General features: G+C 39.6%; 1 protein-coding gene across 1 annotated transcript; it reads left to right on the plus strand.

Annotated features, from left to right (window-relative positions):
- The first annotated feature begins 1,316 nt into the window (after window positions 1-1,316).
- LOC145342599 (uncharacterized) lies at window positions 1,317-12,042 on the plus strand. The gene is made up of 3 exons (XM_080188145.1): window positions 1,317-1,609; window positions 3,145-3,264; window positions 10,878-12,042. Exons 1-3 carry the CDS (start codon window positions 1,342-1,344, stop codon window positions 11,078-11,080), a joined length of 591 nt encoding a protein of 196 aa, XP_080044271.1. The 5' UTR covers window positions 1,317-1,341; the 3' UTR covers window positions 11,081-12,042.
- The last annotated feature ends 1,976 nt before the right edge of the window (window positions 12,043-14,018 follow it).

Here is a 14,018-nt window from a genome sequence, read left to right on the forward strand (position 1 = left end):
GCGAGGCCATAAAATCCCACCTATTGGATATATTCAAGGCTGAGGCAGACAAATTTATGAACTACAGGAAGTCAAGGATCATAGGGAACAGTCTAGAAAGTGGAATTGAAATCATGTTAACATTGGTCTCTCCTGCTTGCTCTGCCATTAATAGAACTATCTGTCTCCTGCTCCTATTTCTTATGGCCACTGAATCCATGTTATTGGATAGTGTGTAAATTACTTAATTGAAATGGCTCCAAATTAATGCAATTACAATGTTGCTATACAGAGCAGCAAGCAGTTTCTTCCTCCATAGCCTTGTAACAGTTAAATCTATCTTTGAAGAAGCAAGCATCGTCAACTTTTAAGGAAGGGTCGATGCACACATGAAGAAGAAAATGGAGGGATGTAAGGCAGGTTGAAAGTGTGGCATAAAAGCATCAGCATTGACTCGTTTGGGTGAATAACCTGTTTCTGTGTTGTACCTTCTAATATTGGGTTTTCTACTGGGATGTTACCTGTAGCAACATGCACCACATTTTGAAATTGAGCTACTATCCTTGTTGAAACAATATTTTGGAAATATCTCAGCTAATTAAAGTTTATAACAACAGAATGGAATCATAAAATTATTATGACACAAAAGGACATCATTCAATCCTTCATGTCTCTGTCAGCTCTCTACAAAAGCAACTTCCACTCCCCTGCTCTTTCTTGCAGCTCTGTATTCATTTCTTACAAGTTAAATGTCATATTGTACACAAGTAGTTTACTTCATTTAGCATTATGATTCCTTTATTAGTTGAACAGCAATCCTAATTAAATATCCAGTTTAATGGACAATGAGTTTCATGAAACATTGTAATTAAGCCCAATTATATCCTGGATGCATGTTCTCAGTGGTCATTTCCACAGATGTTTGTTGAGTTGCAATTTGAAAGATGACTTGATTTAATTTTCACTACCTATCTCTGCTGAGCCATCATGAAGATGACGCTGGTTAATCTAGGGCAGGTCAGAGGTTGGACCAACAAACAACATATTCACTCAGTGATTACTTGGATAATATACATTTTTGTACGCAGCATTATTGCATAACAATGCATCATGAACACACCAAGTTTCTCCTTTTTTTTTGCTTGTGGAAGATTATACTTGACTGTCAGTGTCTCAAAATATAATTAACAACTAGGAAGCAGTTTCTTTAATCTAATCAATATTCATAAAGTAGATCCTCAATATCGTTAAATGATGCCCAAAGTCATGTATTAGGAAATCATACCTACTTGGAAATTAAGAAATGTGTTTGTTTCTTTAAATTTTTTTATAGTTTCTCCAGCTCCTCTGAAGATTTCGCCAATGTTTTCTGTGAATGGCTCTCTAACATATTTGTGTGAAACGTCTGAGTTCTATCCTGATAAGTACACCATTGTTTGGCGTAAAAATGGTAACAAAGTTACGGCTGGAGTTAAGACATCCATGAAGAAGAATGCTAAAGGACTGCATAAAGTTACCAGTTATTTGAAAGAGCCACAGGCAGGGCCACCTGGCACTGTTTATATCTGTGAGGTATCTCACTTGACCCTTAAAGTTCCAACTTCGGTCAACTACACTGTTCAATTTGCAGGTAGGAACAAAACCTATTTAGTTGTGAATTGTTGTATATTGTATATTCGCTGCAATTGATGGAAATATTTTCACTAAAATAATGCCAGAAAGGAAATGAGTGCAGTGCTGGGGATTTTTCAGAAATTGTGAACTCAGCAGAGCTGGTTAATGATGGTGAAGTGGACAAGCTGCAGCTACAGACCTCAGTGATTTCATTTTACACAACTTTTGAAGCTTACTTTTATTCAATGTTTTCCCTTGTTATCTCTTTTTTTTCCTTTCCAGAGTGCATTGAGTCGTGCTGACTTAAATCTTACTTAATTGCATGTCCTTCATGTATAATCAGGATGCACACACACACATATACATTAATTTTAGATTTAATCAGTTAAATGAATTTATTTTCTCCGGCTTCTGTGGTGGTGTTACATCTCTGGATCATTAGGCCATCATTGGGTTACTTCTCTAATTATGAAGGCTTAAATTATCTAGTGAGAGTAACTCAGAAACACAATGCCATCAGCTGTTTCCAAGTCACTTGTTAGAGATGTTAATGGATGATGGTCCTTTATGAGTTTTAGTATGAATGCAGAAATCTGCCTTTCACGCATCACAGTTATATGAGCGATTAGCAATGATACTTTGCTGACAGCGGCTTCTGGACAAAGGGAACTTAGAGAAGATAACCTAGGAGTTAGAAAATGGAATGAATTTTCATTGGCAGTAGCATTCCATTTTTCCGACCTTTCCTGTTCCTGTTCTGAAGGACAGTAAGAAGTCTCACAACACCAAGTTAAAGTCCAACAAGTTTATTTGACAGTAAACCCACAAGCTTTTGGAATCGCTGTTCCTTTGTCAGGCGTGTGGAAAAGGTCTATTAATGAAATCGCTGTTGTGTTCTTTACTATCATATTTACAAAGTGTTTCTAAATGTTTATGAAGTTGTTGCTAAATTATAGTAAATGCATTTTCCCTGTGTATCAGACTTTTATTGCTGCTTTATCTTGATCATGTTTAATTTCTGATTTATGCTTTGGGGAGTTTTATTTTGATCTGAACCAAAGCAAGTGCTGTGCAGAACATTTTCTTTGTTTGAGCTTTAAATATTTTCAAGTCCAATTAAAAACACAAACACACATAAAATTGGGGCAAGAGTAGACATTACAACCTGTTGAGCCTGTGTTCCTATTCAAAATGATCAAGACTGATCTTGGACTTTAATTTTACCCAATTAAGATCCACAGTAAGTGCTCTTAAATCCATCAACTGTAATGATACCATTTTTTTTCACTCCTTTTGGATAGTTTAAATGAAAAAAAAACTATTATTGCTAATCTGAACTGAATCTTGGACAGTTTTGGCCCACACCAAGCCGGAACGAGACAGAAATTCACACAATCATTAATCGTAACGCTCATGAGTTATAATTTTATGGGTTTGGAACACTATGTATTTATATTTGTGCAGGAAGCTTAAATTCATATTATTATCTGTCCTGTACTGTCATTCTTCTGAAAATGAAAGGTTACTTTTCGTTCTGTATGTAACTTGCAGGCATTGATTCCAGCTGGCTTTTTCCTTGGTGGGTCTACCTCTCTGGAGCCATAGCTTTACTGCTTCTGATTATTGCAGTGGTGCTTTGTTGTAAATTCTGTTGTTGCAAAAAACCTAAAGGTAAGGGGAGAATCTTATTCCATTAATGGTTGGACTGCTAGATTTAATATTCATCATAGATTTAATATTCATCAATTATAAAAATACAGAAATGATAACAAATTGAATTGACATGTGAATTAACCTTATTAAGCTGCAATAACAAAACATTAGGATGAAAAATACTAATTCACTTCTTATATAGTATTTTAGGCAATTTATTTGTGAGCTCAGCAAGGTGAAGTATGATAATTTTTAGTTTGGAACACTTCCCTTCTCTGCACTAAAATCTTCCAGATTCGGTACAGCATATTTAAAGTCAGAGTTAAGTTCCTCCTATGCTGCACAGAAATATAATACACTTCAGGGCATTGGATTTTCAATCTCCCCTGAGGAACAAGATTGGGTGTGGATGCGCTTTGAAAATTATACTTCTAACATAAGAACATAAGAAATAGGAGCAGGAGTAGGCCATCTAGCCCTTCGAGCCTGCCCCGCCATTCAATAAGATCATGGCTGATCTGTCGTGGCTCAGTTCCACTTTCCCGCCCTCTCCCCATAACCCTTAATCCCCTCTCTTATCAAAAACCCATCAACCCGCTTCTTAAAAATATTTAGCGAGGCAGCCTCCACCACTTCAACAGGCAGAGAATTCCAGAGAATTAGGGCCTGGCGGTGAAGGATCCTCTTGGAGAGAGTGATCATTGTATGGTGGAGTTTCTGTTGCAGATGGAGGAGGAGAAAGTGGGTTCCCGGACACGCGTCCTTTGTTTGAATAGAGGGGAGTATGGTAGGATGAGAGAAGAATTGGCGAATGTGGACTGGGGGAGCACGTTGGAAGGTAGGTCTGCTGAGGAGCAGTGGAGGATCTTTAAGGAGATCTTTCTTGGTGCTCAGCAGAAATTTATTCCGATGGTCAAAAAGGACCGTAGGAGGAGAGGTAATAAGCTGTGGATAATGAAGGAGGTGAAGGAAAGTGTTAAATTAAAAGCGGAGGAATTTAGAGTAGCTAAGAGTAGTGGGCGAGAAGAGGATTGGGAAAGGTTTAAATGTCAACAAAGATTGACAAAGAAGTTGATAAAGGAGGGTAGGAGAAGCTATGAAGCTGGGCTAGCGCTTAATATAAAAAAGGATAGCAAGAGTTTTTATAAATATATAAAAAGGAAGAGGCTGGCTAGGGTGAACGTTGGTCCTTTAGAGGATGAGAAAGGGGACCTAGTGGTAGGGGATGGGGATATGGCTAAGGTCTTGAATAACTTTTTTGTTTCTGTCTTCACGGAGGAGGACGTGAATAATTTGCCGGGTGTTTGCGATGGAAAGGTGGTAGGACTGGAGGGTCTTAATGACATTACTGTTACTAGAGAGGCGGTGCTCGACAGACTGGAGGGGCTGATTGTGGACAAGTCCCCAGGACCGGATGGAATGCATCCGAGGGTTCTGAAAGAAATGGCGGAGGTGATAGTAGATGCCTTGGTGGTTATTTTACAGACGTCGCTGGATTCCGGGGAAGTGCCGGAAGATTGGAAAACGGCTAATGTTACGCCGCTGTTTAAGAAGGGTGCCAGGCAAAAGGTGGGGAATTATAGGCCGGTTAGTTTAACGTCTGTGGTAGGTAAAATGTTAGAATCCGTCATTAAGGAGGAAATTGCGAGGCATCTTGAAGGGAATTGCTTGATAGAGCAGACGCAACACGGTTTCATTAAAGGGAAGTTGTGTCTGACAAACTTACTGGAGTTCTATGAGGATGTGTCTAGGGCAGTTGATAGAGGAGAGCCGGTGGATGTGGTCTTTCTGGATTTTCAGAAGGCGTTTGACAAGGTACCTCACAAGAGGTTATTGCAGAAGGTCAGGGGACATGGAGTTGGGGGTAGGGTGTTAGCGTGGATAGAGGATTGGTTGTCAAATAGGAGGCAGAGAGTGGGGGTCAGGCATGTTAGTCGTTAAGATCCTCCCAAGTTTGTTCCAGTATTCAAAGTGAGGGTGAGGGCGGGAGAAACCGGCACCCTGCAGGGTAGCAATTAAGATAACAGGGAACAGGAGCAGGAGTAGACCTTCGACCCCTTTGAGTCTGCACCATCACTCAATATGATTGTGCCTGATCTTGGGCTTCAAATTTACTTTCTTGCCGGCTCCATATATCTCTTGATCCACTTAGAGACCAAAAATCTGTCTATCCCAGCCTTAAAGGTATTCAATGGTGGAGCAGCCTCAATCCTCTGGATTACAGAATTCCAAAGAGTCATAACACTTTGTGTGAATTAACTTGTGTGAATTAATTTCTCCTTTCTCTTATACTGAGATTGTGTCGCAGTGTCTTACATTCCCCAAGCAGTAGAAACAATCTTGATGCATCTATCCTATCAAACCCCTTCAGTTTTTGTATATTACAATGAATCATCTTGCATTCTTCCATGCGTCAGAGAAGATAGGCCTAAATCACTCACCCCCTTAGTATGCTCCTTTATTTTCAGGGACCAATTTTGTGAACATTCCTTGTAACGTCTCCAAATCTTCCTAAATGGAGATCAAAACTGCAGAATACCCTTGATAATCTTTGCATCTCCAAGTGGCAATTAATTCTGTCTTTCAGTTTTTTTCAATTATTTCCCTGCCACTGATTTTAGAGACATTGGCCTGTAATTACCTGTGCTACCACATGGGCTGTCCTCCTGTACTGTGGCACCTTTTCTGCATGTGGGTATGCTGGCGTTGGACTGGCGTAAACACAGTAAAAAGTCTGACAACACCAGGTTTTAGTCCAACCTATTTATTTGATAATATTCTCACAAGCTTTCGAGGGGTTACCCTCTTTCACCTGACGAAGAGGGTAACCCCTCGAAAGCTTGTGAGAATATTATCAAATAAATAGGTTGGACTAAAACCTGGTGTTGTCAGACTTTTTACTACCTTTTCTGCAGCCAGAGAGGATCTGAAAATTAGCCAAGGAGCCTGTGCAATCTCCTTTCTTGCCTCACAAGTAGCATAGCATACATCTTATATGGGCCTGGAGATTTATTCATTTTAAGTCTGCTACCACCTCCCTCTCATTGCTAATCTGTTCAATTATATCACAGTCCCCATCTCTGCTTTCTAAATGTACAATATCCTTCTCTATACTGAACACAAATTCAAAATACTAATTTAATACCTCATCTACATGTTTTGGTTCCATATATATATTACCACTTTGGTCCTATGTTTTCCCTGGTTACCCTCTGCCCTTAATATATTTATAAAACACTTTGGAATTTCTGTTTAATTTGCCCTTTATTTTGTTAGAGTTGCACCTATCCAGGTAAGAACATAAGAACATAAGAACATAAGAAATAGGAGCAGGAGTAGGCCATCTGGCCCTTCGAGCCTGCCCCGCCATTCAACAAGATCATGGCTGATCTGTCGCGGCTCAGTTCCACTTTCCCGCCCTCTCCCCATAACCCTTAATCCCCTCTCTTATCAAGAACCCATCAACCCGCTTCTTAAAAATATTTAGCGAGGTAGCCTCCACCACTTCAACGGGCAGAGAATTCCAGAGATTCACCACCCTTTGAGTGAAGAAGTTCCTCCTCAACTCCGTTCTAAACCGCCCCCCCTTTATCTTGAGGCTGGGGGAAACTATTCCTGACTTGTGCCTTGTAGATTATGGACAGGCTTTGTGGAGTCAAGAGATGACTTGTTCACTGCAGGATCTATTGGTTGTGCAATTACTTAGCTCTATCTATCACTTGCTGTTTATGCTGTTTGGCATGGATGTAGTCCTGTGTTGTAGCTTCACCACATTGGAAAGTTATTTTAAGGTATGCCTGCTGTTGCTCGTGGCATGCCTCCCCGCACTCTTCAGTGACCCGAGGTTGATCCCCTGGCTTGGTGATAATGTAGAATTGGGGATATGCTGGGCAATGAAGTCACTGATTGTGTTTGAATACAATTCTGCTGCTGCTGATGGCCCATGGTTGCCTGGTCTTGAGATGCTAGATCCGTTCAAAATTTATCCCATTTAGCATGGTGGTAGAGTCACACAATACAAGGAGCTTTTCCTTAATGTGAAGATTCAACTTTGTCTCCAAAAGAACAAGATAGCTCATCATCCCTACCACTCCTTTCATGGACAGATACATCTGTGGTAAGTAAGTTGATGAGGATGAAGTTAAGTACATATTTCCTTCTTGATTCACTCTCCACCTGCTCAGTCTAGTCGCTGTGTCCTTTAGGACTCAACCAGCCTGAAAAGCAGCAGTGCTACCAACTCATTCTTGGTGTTTGATATTAAAGTTCCCCACGAAGAGTACCGTCTGAACCCTTTCCACCCTCTGTGCTTTCTCCAAGTTGTATTTAACATGGAGAAGTATAGATTTATTAGCTGAAGGGATGCAGTATGTGATAATCGGCAGTAGGTTTACTTGTTCGGGTTTCTCCTGATGCTATGAGTTTTCATAGAGTTTAAGATGCGCTAACTTTCTGCAATCCTTTGACGAGCACAGCCAAATCTCTCAAAAAAACACTTGTGTTTTTTTACCCTTCAGAAAGTATCCTGCTTTTCTGTTCTTATGGCCAAACTTCTCCACATATACTCCATCTGCCATCTTTTGCTCACTCACTCTATATCTTTGCAGTCACCATTGATTACCTTTCCACCCTGCTTCGTATCATCAGCAAATTTAGATACATTACTCTGTGTCTTCATCTACGTGATTTTAAAGGCATCAAGAGGTATGGGGAGAATAGTGGATGTATGGTGTCGTGATAGAAGATTAGCCATGATCATGTTGAATGATGGAGCAGGCTGAAGGGTTGAATGGCCTACTCCTGCTTCTGTTTTCTATGTTTGCTATGACCAATCTTAAAGTCCTACCTCTTAATGCAGCCTTCTGTTTTTTCTAGTCTGCAACATTTCTCACCTTGTGTCATCTCTCTTTATCTTAAAAATATCACAAGGTCATTTATCGAGTGAATTTTCCACTCTTATTTTAACAATGTTCCAAATAAGTCATCATACACATTGTACTTCCTCTTATAACCCCACTTTATTGAAACAAAGACTCATGAGAGCCACTAATTGCAGAACTCCCTATATCTGTCAGTCCCCATTCCCTCTAAAAATCTGTGGGTAACTGGAAGCCAATCTTGTCATTTGCTGATTACTACTTCTTTGAATACACATTTTCCCTTCTGTTCTCTTCAAGCTCAGCCCTGGTCTATAATTTAGTTTCCTCAATTTGTAAAGAGGTCTGCCTAGTCTCAGAATATAGTTATGAATTATATTTTATATTTTCCATATTTGAAACAAAAATTGCTTTGTAGGCATTTGTCTAAAGTGAGTAAAAATGGAAAACAGATCCCGAGGTTGTCTATCACTGCAGCTGTAAATTCATTTCAGTCAGCATCTGGTCACATCACAAATATCCGATATTCCACGTGTCTTTGGCCAATAGCCTCAAAAGTCTCAATTTTATTCAGAAGTGCTGATTCAGTGTTTAAGTATGATTTTTGCATTTTTTACTTTTGATTCTATTGCACCTTCCAGGACTTCATTTTGGAGTTATGGTTGTTGCTAATGAAGGAATTATGGCATGTTATCAGTGAATAGAATTAATGTTCTGTTACATTTTAGCAGTTTAAACTAGTCTTAAACTAAGAGCTACCTGATTAAGTTGACGGGGGAGGGAAACATTTCTGTGTGTTTTTCCCCATGTGTAGCTGTAGCATGCATTGCATTACCATGGAAATGCTGGTTAAAAAGTTTTGCCAGAGTTGCCACTGCTCTTCTGCTGAAGTTACAGTGGCTAAGTGAGAGAACATTTTGTTATTTTCATGCTTTTCAAACTGGGAGGTCATTCTCTTTAGTCTTCATGATGAAATTGATTGGTAAGTTATCAATGAACTAGCACAGGAAGACCACATGTAGATAGTCATCAAGATGTCCCTGGTGTTTATTTTCTTCATGGGGATCAAGTGACTGCACTGGGCATGGATGATCCAGCTACCTGGTTTGAAAGTGGACCAGGAGGTTGACTCAAAGTTCAATTGTGTCCATGCATCACAGCTTATGGAACATGAGACATCAACCTTCCCACTTTGGTGTGTTCACCATCTGACATCTCAGGAGGCCACCAAATAGATAATCAGATTAGATATCACATGTCAAACCTATCCTATCACACAAAATAGCAGTTGTAATGGTGAACCTCAGAGGAGTTAACCCCGTTATCCTTGATTCAAATTTATGGACATTTTATTGCTCTAAAATACATTAGAAGCAAAAGTACAAACTTTTAAATAATAGATTATTTTAAATACACGTAACATTATTGCCTAAAATTTTTCCATGGGATGCAACCATCACTGGCAAGATCAGTCTTTCTTGTTCATCTGTAGTTGCCATTGAGAAATGGTTGTGGGTTGCCTTCTTGTACCACTGCAGTCCATCTGTTGTAGGTACACCCACAGTATTGTTAAGAAAAGAATTCCAGGATTTTGACCCAGTGACAGCAATGTAGTTACACGTCAGGATGGTGTGTAGATTGGAGGAGAACTCCCTGTTGGTGATGTTCATGCCTTTGCTGCCCTTGTCCTTAGAAATTGTAGAAATTGCAGGTTTGGAAGGTGCTATTGAGCTTCTGCAGTGCATCTTCTAAATGGTACACATTGCTGTCAGTGTGTGTCAGTACAGGAGGGAGTTACTGTTTAAGGTGTTGGATGGCAACCGATCAAGTGGAATTATTTGTCCTGGATGATGTTAGACTTTTTGAGTGAAGATGGAACTGCACTCGTCCAAGCAAGATGAGGGTATTCCATCGCACTCCTGTCTTGTACCTTGTAGATGCTGAACAGGCTTTGAGGAGATAGGAGGTGAGTTACTTGCCACAGATTTCCTTACCTCTGTTCTGTTACTTGCAGCGATAGTATGTATAGTGCTGGTCCAGTTCAGTTTCTCGTCAATCATAACCCCGAGGATGGTGGGGCATCCAGAAATGCTAATGCTGAAATGTTGAATGTCAAAGGGACATGGCTACACTCTTTCTTGTAATGGTCATTGCCTGGCATCAATGTTACTTGCCACTTATTTGCCCAAGTCTGAATGTAAAATAAAAATGTCCCCCCCTTTTACAGCCTAAGTATTGATATCTGGTTTGTAGACTAAGGAATGAATTGGCCAGATTTTCTGATTTACAATATACTGTATCAGCCTATTGTGGGTTTATGGCATTCCTCTTGCAACATTATTTCAATTTCATATTATGCATCAAATATGCTTTATTGTAATATGTGATTCCCTAATGTATAGCTTTATAATAATCCAGTTTTCACATGTTGTATCATGATCAAGTAGAAAGAGACTTGAGCAACATCACTAAAACAGATAAACTGATCATTATCTCATTGTTGTTCAGGAAGCAATGCTGTTGGCAAATTGACTGTTTCTTAAGATACAATTCATAATATATTTGTGTGAAATGCTTTGGGATTTTATGAAAAGTATTCCATAAACATGCTGCCTTCTTCTTAGACAATAGATTAACTCAATAATTTGACAAGTGGAAACTTCCTGGTCAATGTTGTCAAGTAATAAAGTTGCTGACTCATCTGCGGTGTCTAACATTTTCTATCTCTTAGTTTTCATGTTGTTTTTCTCACAGCTCATGAAGGCAACATTCAAATGAGGCGTTGTGTTCGCTGCTCTGAGCCAGTAACAAAAAATCTTAAATGCAATGAACAAGGAGTGAACAAAGACAATACTCAGACACCACAGAGGAACGTGAGCAAAGCTGAAAAAGCTAATGAAACCTCACCAAAGCGCAAGAAACACCACAAACGAGATCGGAACCCCACATGTGCCTGATGGTGGGAAAACAAATCTGAAGAGTATTTTGTAACAACCATAGGTTGTCTTTAAAGAATACCGTCATTACATACTTTGTAAATGAGCCAACTGGAGAATTCCAACAAGACTTGGCATCATAAAATGATTGTATTTAACTGTATTTGTTAACTCACTAAATCATTATTTCTGTGAATTAATGTTTCTGAATCAACAATATGCTTATCTCTGAGTGCTTTTGACAGTTCTGGCAGGGTCTTTGGAAGGATGTTCATATTTCACTGAGGATTGTTGTGAGTGAATTAATTTCTGAACGATTCCCATAGTAGGAAAATGTGATATGCACAAATTTAACCCAATTCCAGTCCTCCAGCCACTCTGGAATTTTCGCATCTGTTCACTTACAGTTTATAAAATAAATTGCCCCATTCATATACCTACGGAATTTGAGTTCACCATTGACAGCCAGTTTATATGTGTATATATAACATATATATATTTATATCTAATTTCCATTATAATTACTATCAATACTTCACCACATTAATTACATTCTAAATTTACAATATACATGTGCTTATATTGTTATGCAAATCAAGTTATAAAAGCATACTAACTTAAAAGTAGTAGCAGTTGAGGAGGAACTAAGTACATTTTAAAACCACAAGAGGCCTAGTTGGAGTAAGTAGAGGCAACATATTTACTTCAGCATAGGGATCAAAAACCACCTTTTGGCTAAAATCAAGCGTAGTATTGGCAGTCCTGCACTTGATAGAAGTCAATGAGGTTACACTGAGGCTTCATTTGAAGCAATTTTTAAAAAATGGCATCTCGGCCTTTTGGCTAAGTGCAAATGAGATCAAGCACTGGAGGGGGTGCAATGCCTGCTCCTATCAGCTTGGATCATGTAGATCAAGGCCAAGATAGGGAGAGGCTTGCCTGTCTTGTCAGCTTGGATCTGTAATGTCTCATTGGTTGAGACTTTGAATGGATATAGATTAAAAAAAGGGATCAAAAACCAGGGAGCATGGATATAAAGTAATTGGTAGAAAGATTAGGAGGGAGATCAGGAAGTATTTTTTAACCCAGAGTGTTCTAGGAGTGTGACAATCACTGCCTGAAAGGGTGATAGAGGCAAAAACTAACACCACATTTAAAAATTATTTGAATGTCTACTTGAAGAGATGTGACCTGCAGGGATACAGGACAAATGCAGGAAGGTGAGATTAGGTTAAATATGTCTTCAGTGACTGACATAGGCAAAATAGGCTGAATGACCTCCTTCTGTGCTGTACATTTTCTGTGATTCTATTTTGTTAATTTCATATTTCAGTGACTATCAGTAGTAAGTTATTTATACTATTATCCTGCACTATATATCATTTGTTATAAAGGATTGTGTTGCACCTGTCAGATACTGTTATGATAATTGAGCTAAAATATAATAAAAATACAACTTACTTCTTTGTTTTAAAAATGTACAAATGGTGAAGTACAGTACAAAAGGTCACACTAGTTTATTGATTGCATTAAGTATCCCTAGAAGCTTTTGCCACTATTTATTTTGGAATATTGGCCTGGTACTAAGAGTCCATCAATAACTTATCAACCTATAATTTATACAAAAAGAAAAGCCGCCTTCAAATTTGAAACATGCCCGATGAAAACCTATATTAAGCACTATTTTTAGTTGGCTGGATTTTCCAACTCTTCCTGCTGGTGAGATCTACTGGTTCCATTGAAGGCAACCCCCACGACAGGTTCCCCAGCAACAGGAAGGGGGAGCCATGCAAAACAATTCCACTGGTGGCCAATGGTGACTCATCTCTGCCACTAGAAAACATGCCTTGTGGGGTGGGGTGGGGTGGTGGTTGGGGGGGGGGGGTGCGTCACATGGGCAGTGAGGGTGAAAAATCCTGCCTGCTATTTCCATTTTATCTCATGCCATTGGAAGTAAAGTAGGAAGTTAATGCCAGGCATATCTGTCTACTGAGTGTCATCACAGTTGATGTAGACAGCCTTACACTTTTTAAAATGCAATCAGTCTGTATTTTAACCCTGGCCAGAATTCTCAAATATGTCATATGCCTTGCCATTGCTGCCAGTGAGAGTGGAGAATTTGGTGCTCAGCCAAATTGCCATTCGCTGAAGTGGAATGGGAGAATTCCAGTCGCAAGCGAGGTCAGAGAATTTGTTTTTGTAACTAATCTGGAACCTGAAAATACTGAGATAAATTGTAGTAAGTAGTCTCACAACAGCAGGTTAAAGTCCAACAGGTTCATTTGGTAGCAAAAGCCACTAGCTGTCGAAAGCTAGTGGTTTTTGCTACCAAATAAACCTGTTGGACTTTAACCTGGTGTTGTGAGACTTTTTACTGTGTTTATCCCAGTCCAACGCTGGCACCTCCACATCAGAGATAAATTGTAGGCAGTGATGACTAATAGAGCACAAACAAATGATTTACCGTGGGACCTTCCTTTGCTACCTGGGTTCCCAACATACTATTTTATTTTCAACTCAGTTAGATACATTGCCCGGGATTCTCCCAAAAGAATTCTGGAGATGATTCTCCCAGTCCGCTGTGCTGCTTTAGCACAACAGGCCAGGAGACATCAGTGGAGGCCCTTTCACAGGCTTCCCACTTGGCACCATGACCATGTCTCCAAGTTTTTTTTAAGAGTAATCTGTTCGGAGCTGGAAATTGTGCAGAGCTGATTTTAATATTTAAATTAATATTTACATTCAATTAGTGGGCTTGGGACTGATGTCTCCAAGCCTGCTAGCGTCTCATCTTCCAGGAGTGGTTCACTCCAGCAGAGTTTACAACTGCTCCCTGCTAATGTGGAACAGGCAGCTGATTCCACTGGAATGAAGGCCATTGAGGCCTCCCCAGAAGGTTTGGAATAAGGAGGGTGTGTCCCCTGGGCAGTGCCAGTTTGGCACCCTGGTGTAGCACAAG

This window comes from Carcharhinus amblyrhynchos, chromosome 4 (genome assembly GCF_965287045.1).
Source record: "Carcharhinus amblyrhynchos chromosome 4, sCarAmb.v2.hapA, whole genome shotgun sequence".
In the NCBI taxonomy this organism is placed as follows: Eukaryota; Metazoa; Chordata; class Chondrichthyes; order Carcharhiniformes; family Carcharhinidae; genus Carcharhinus; species Carcharhinus amblyrhynchos.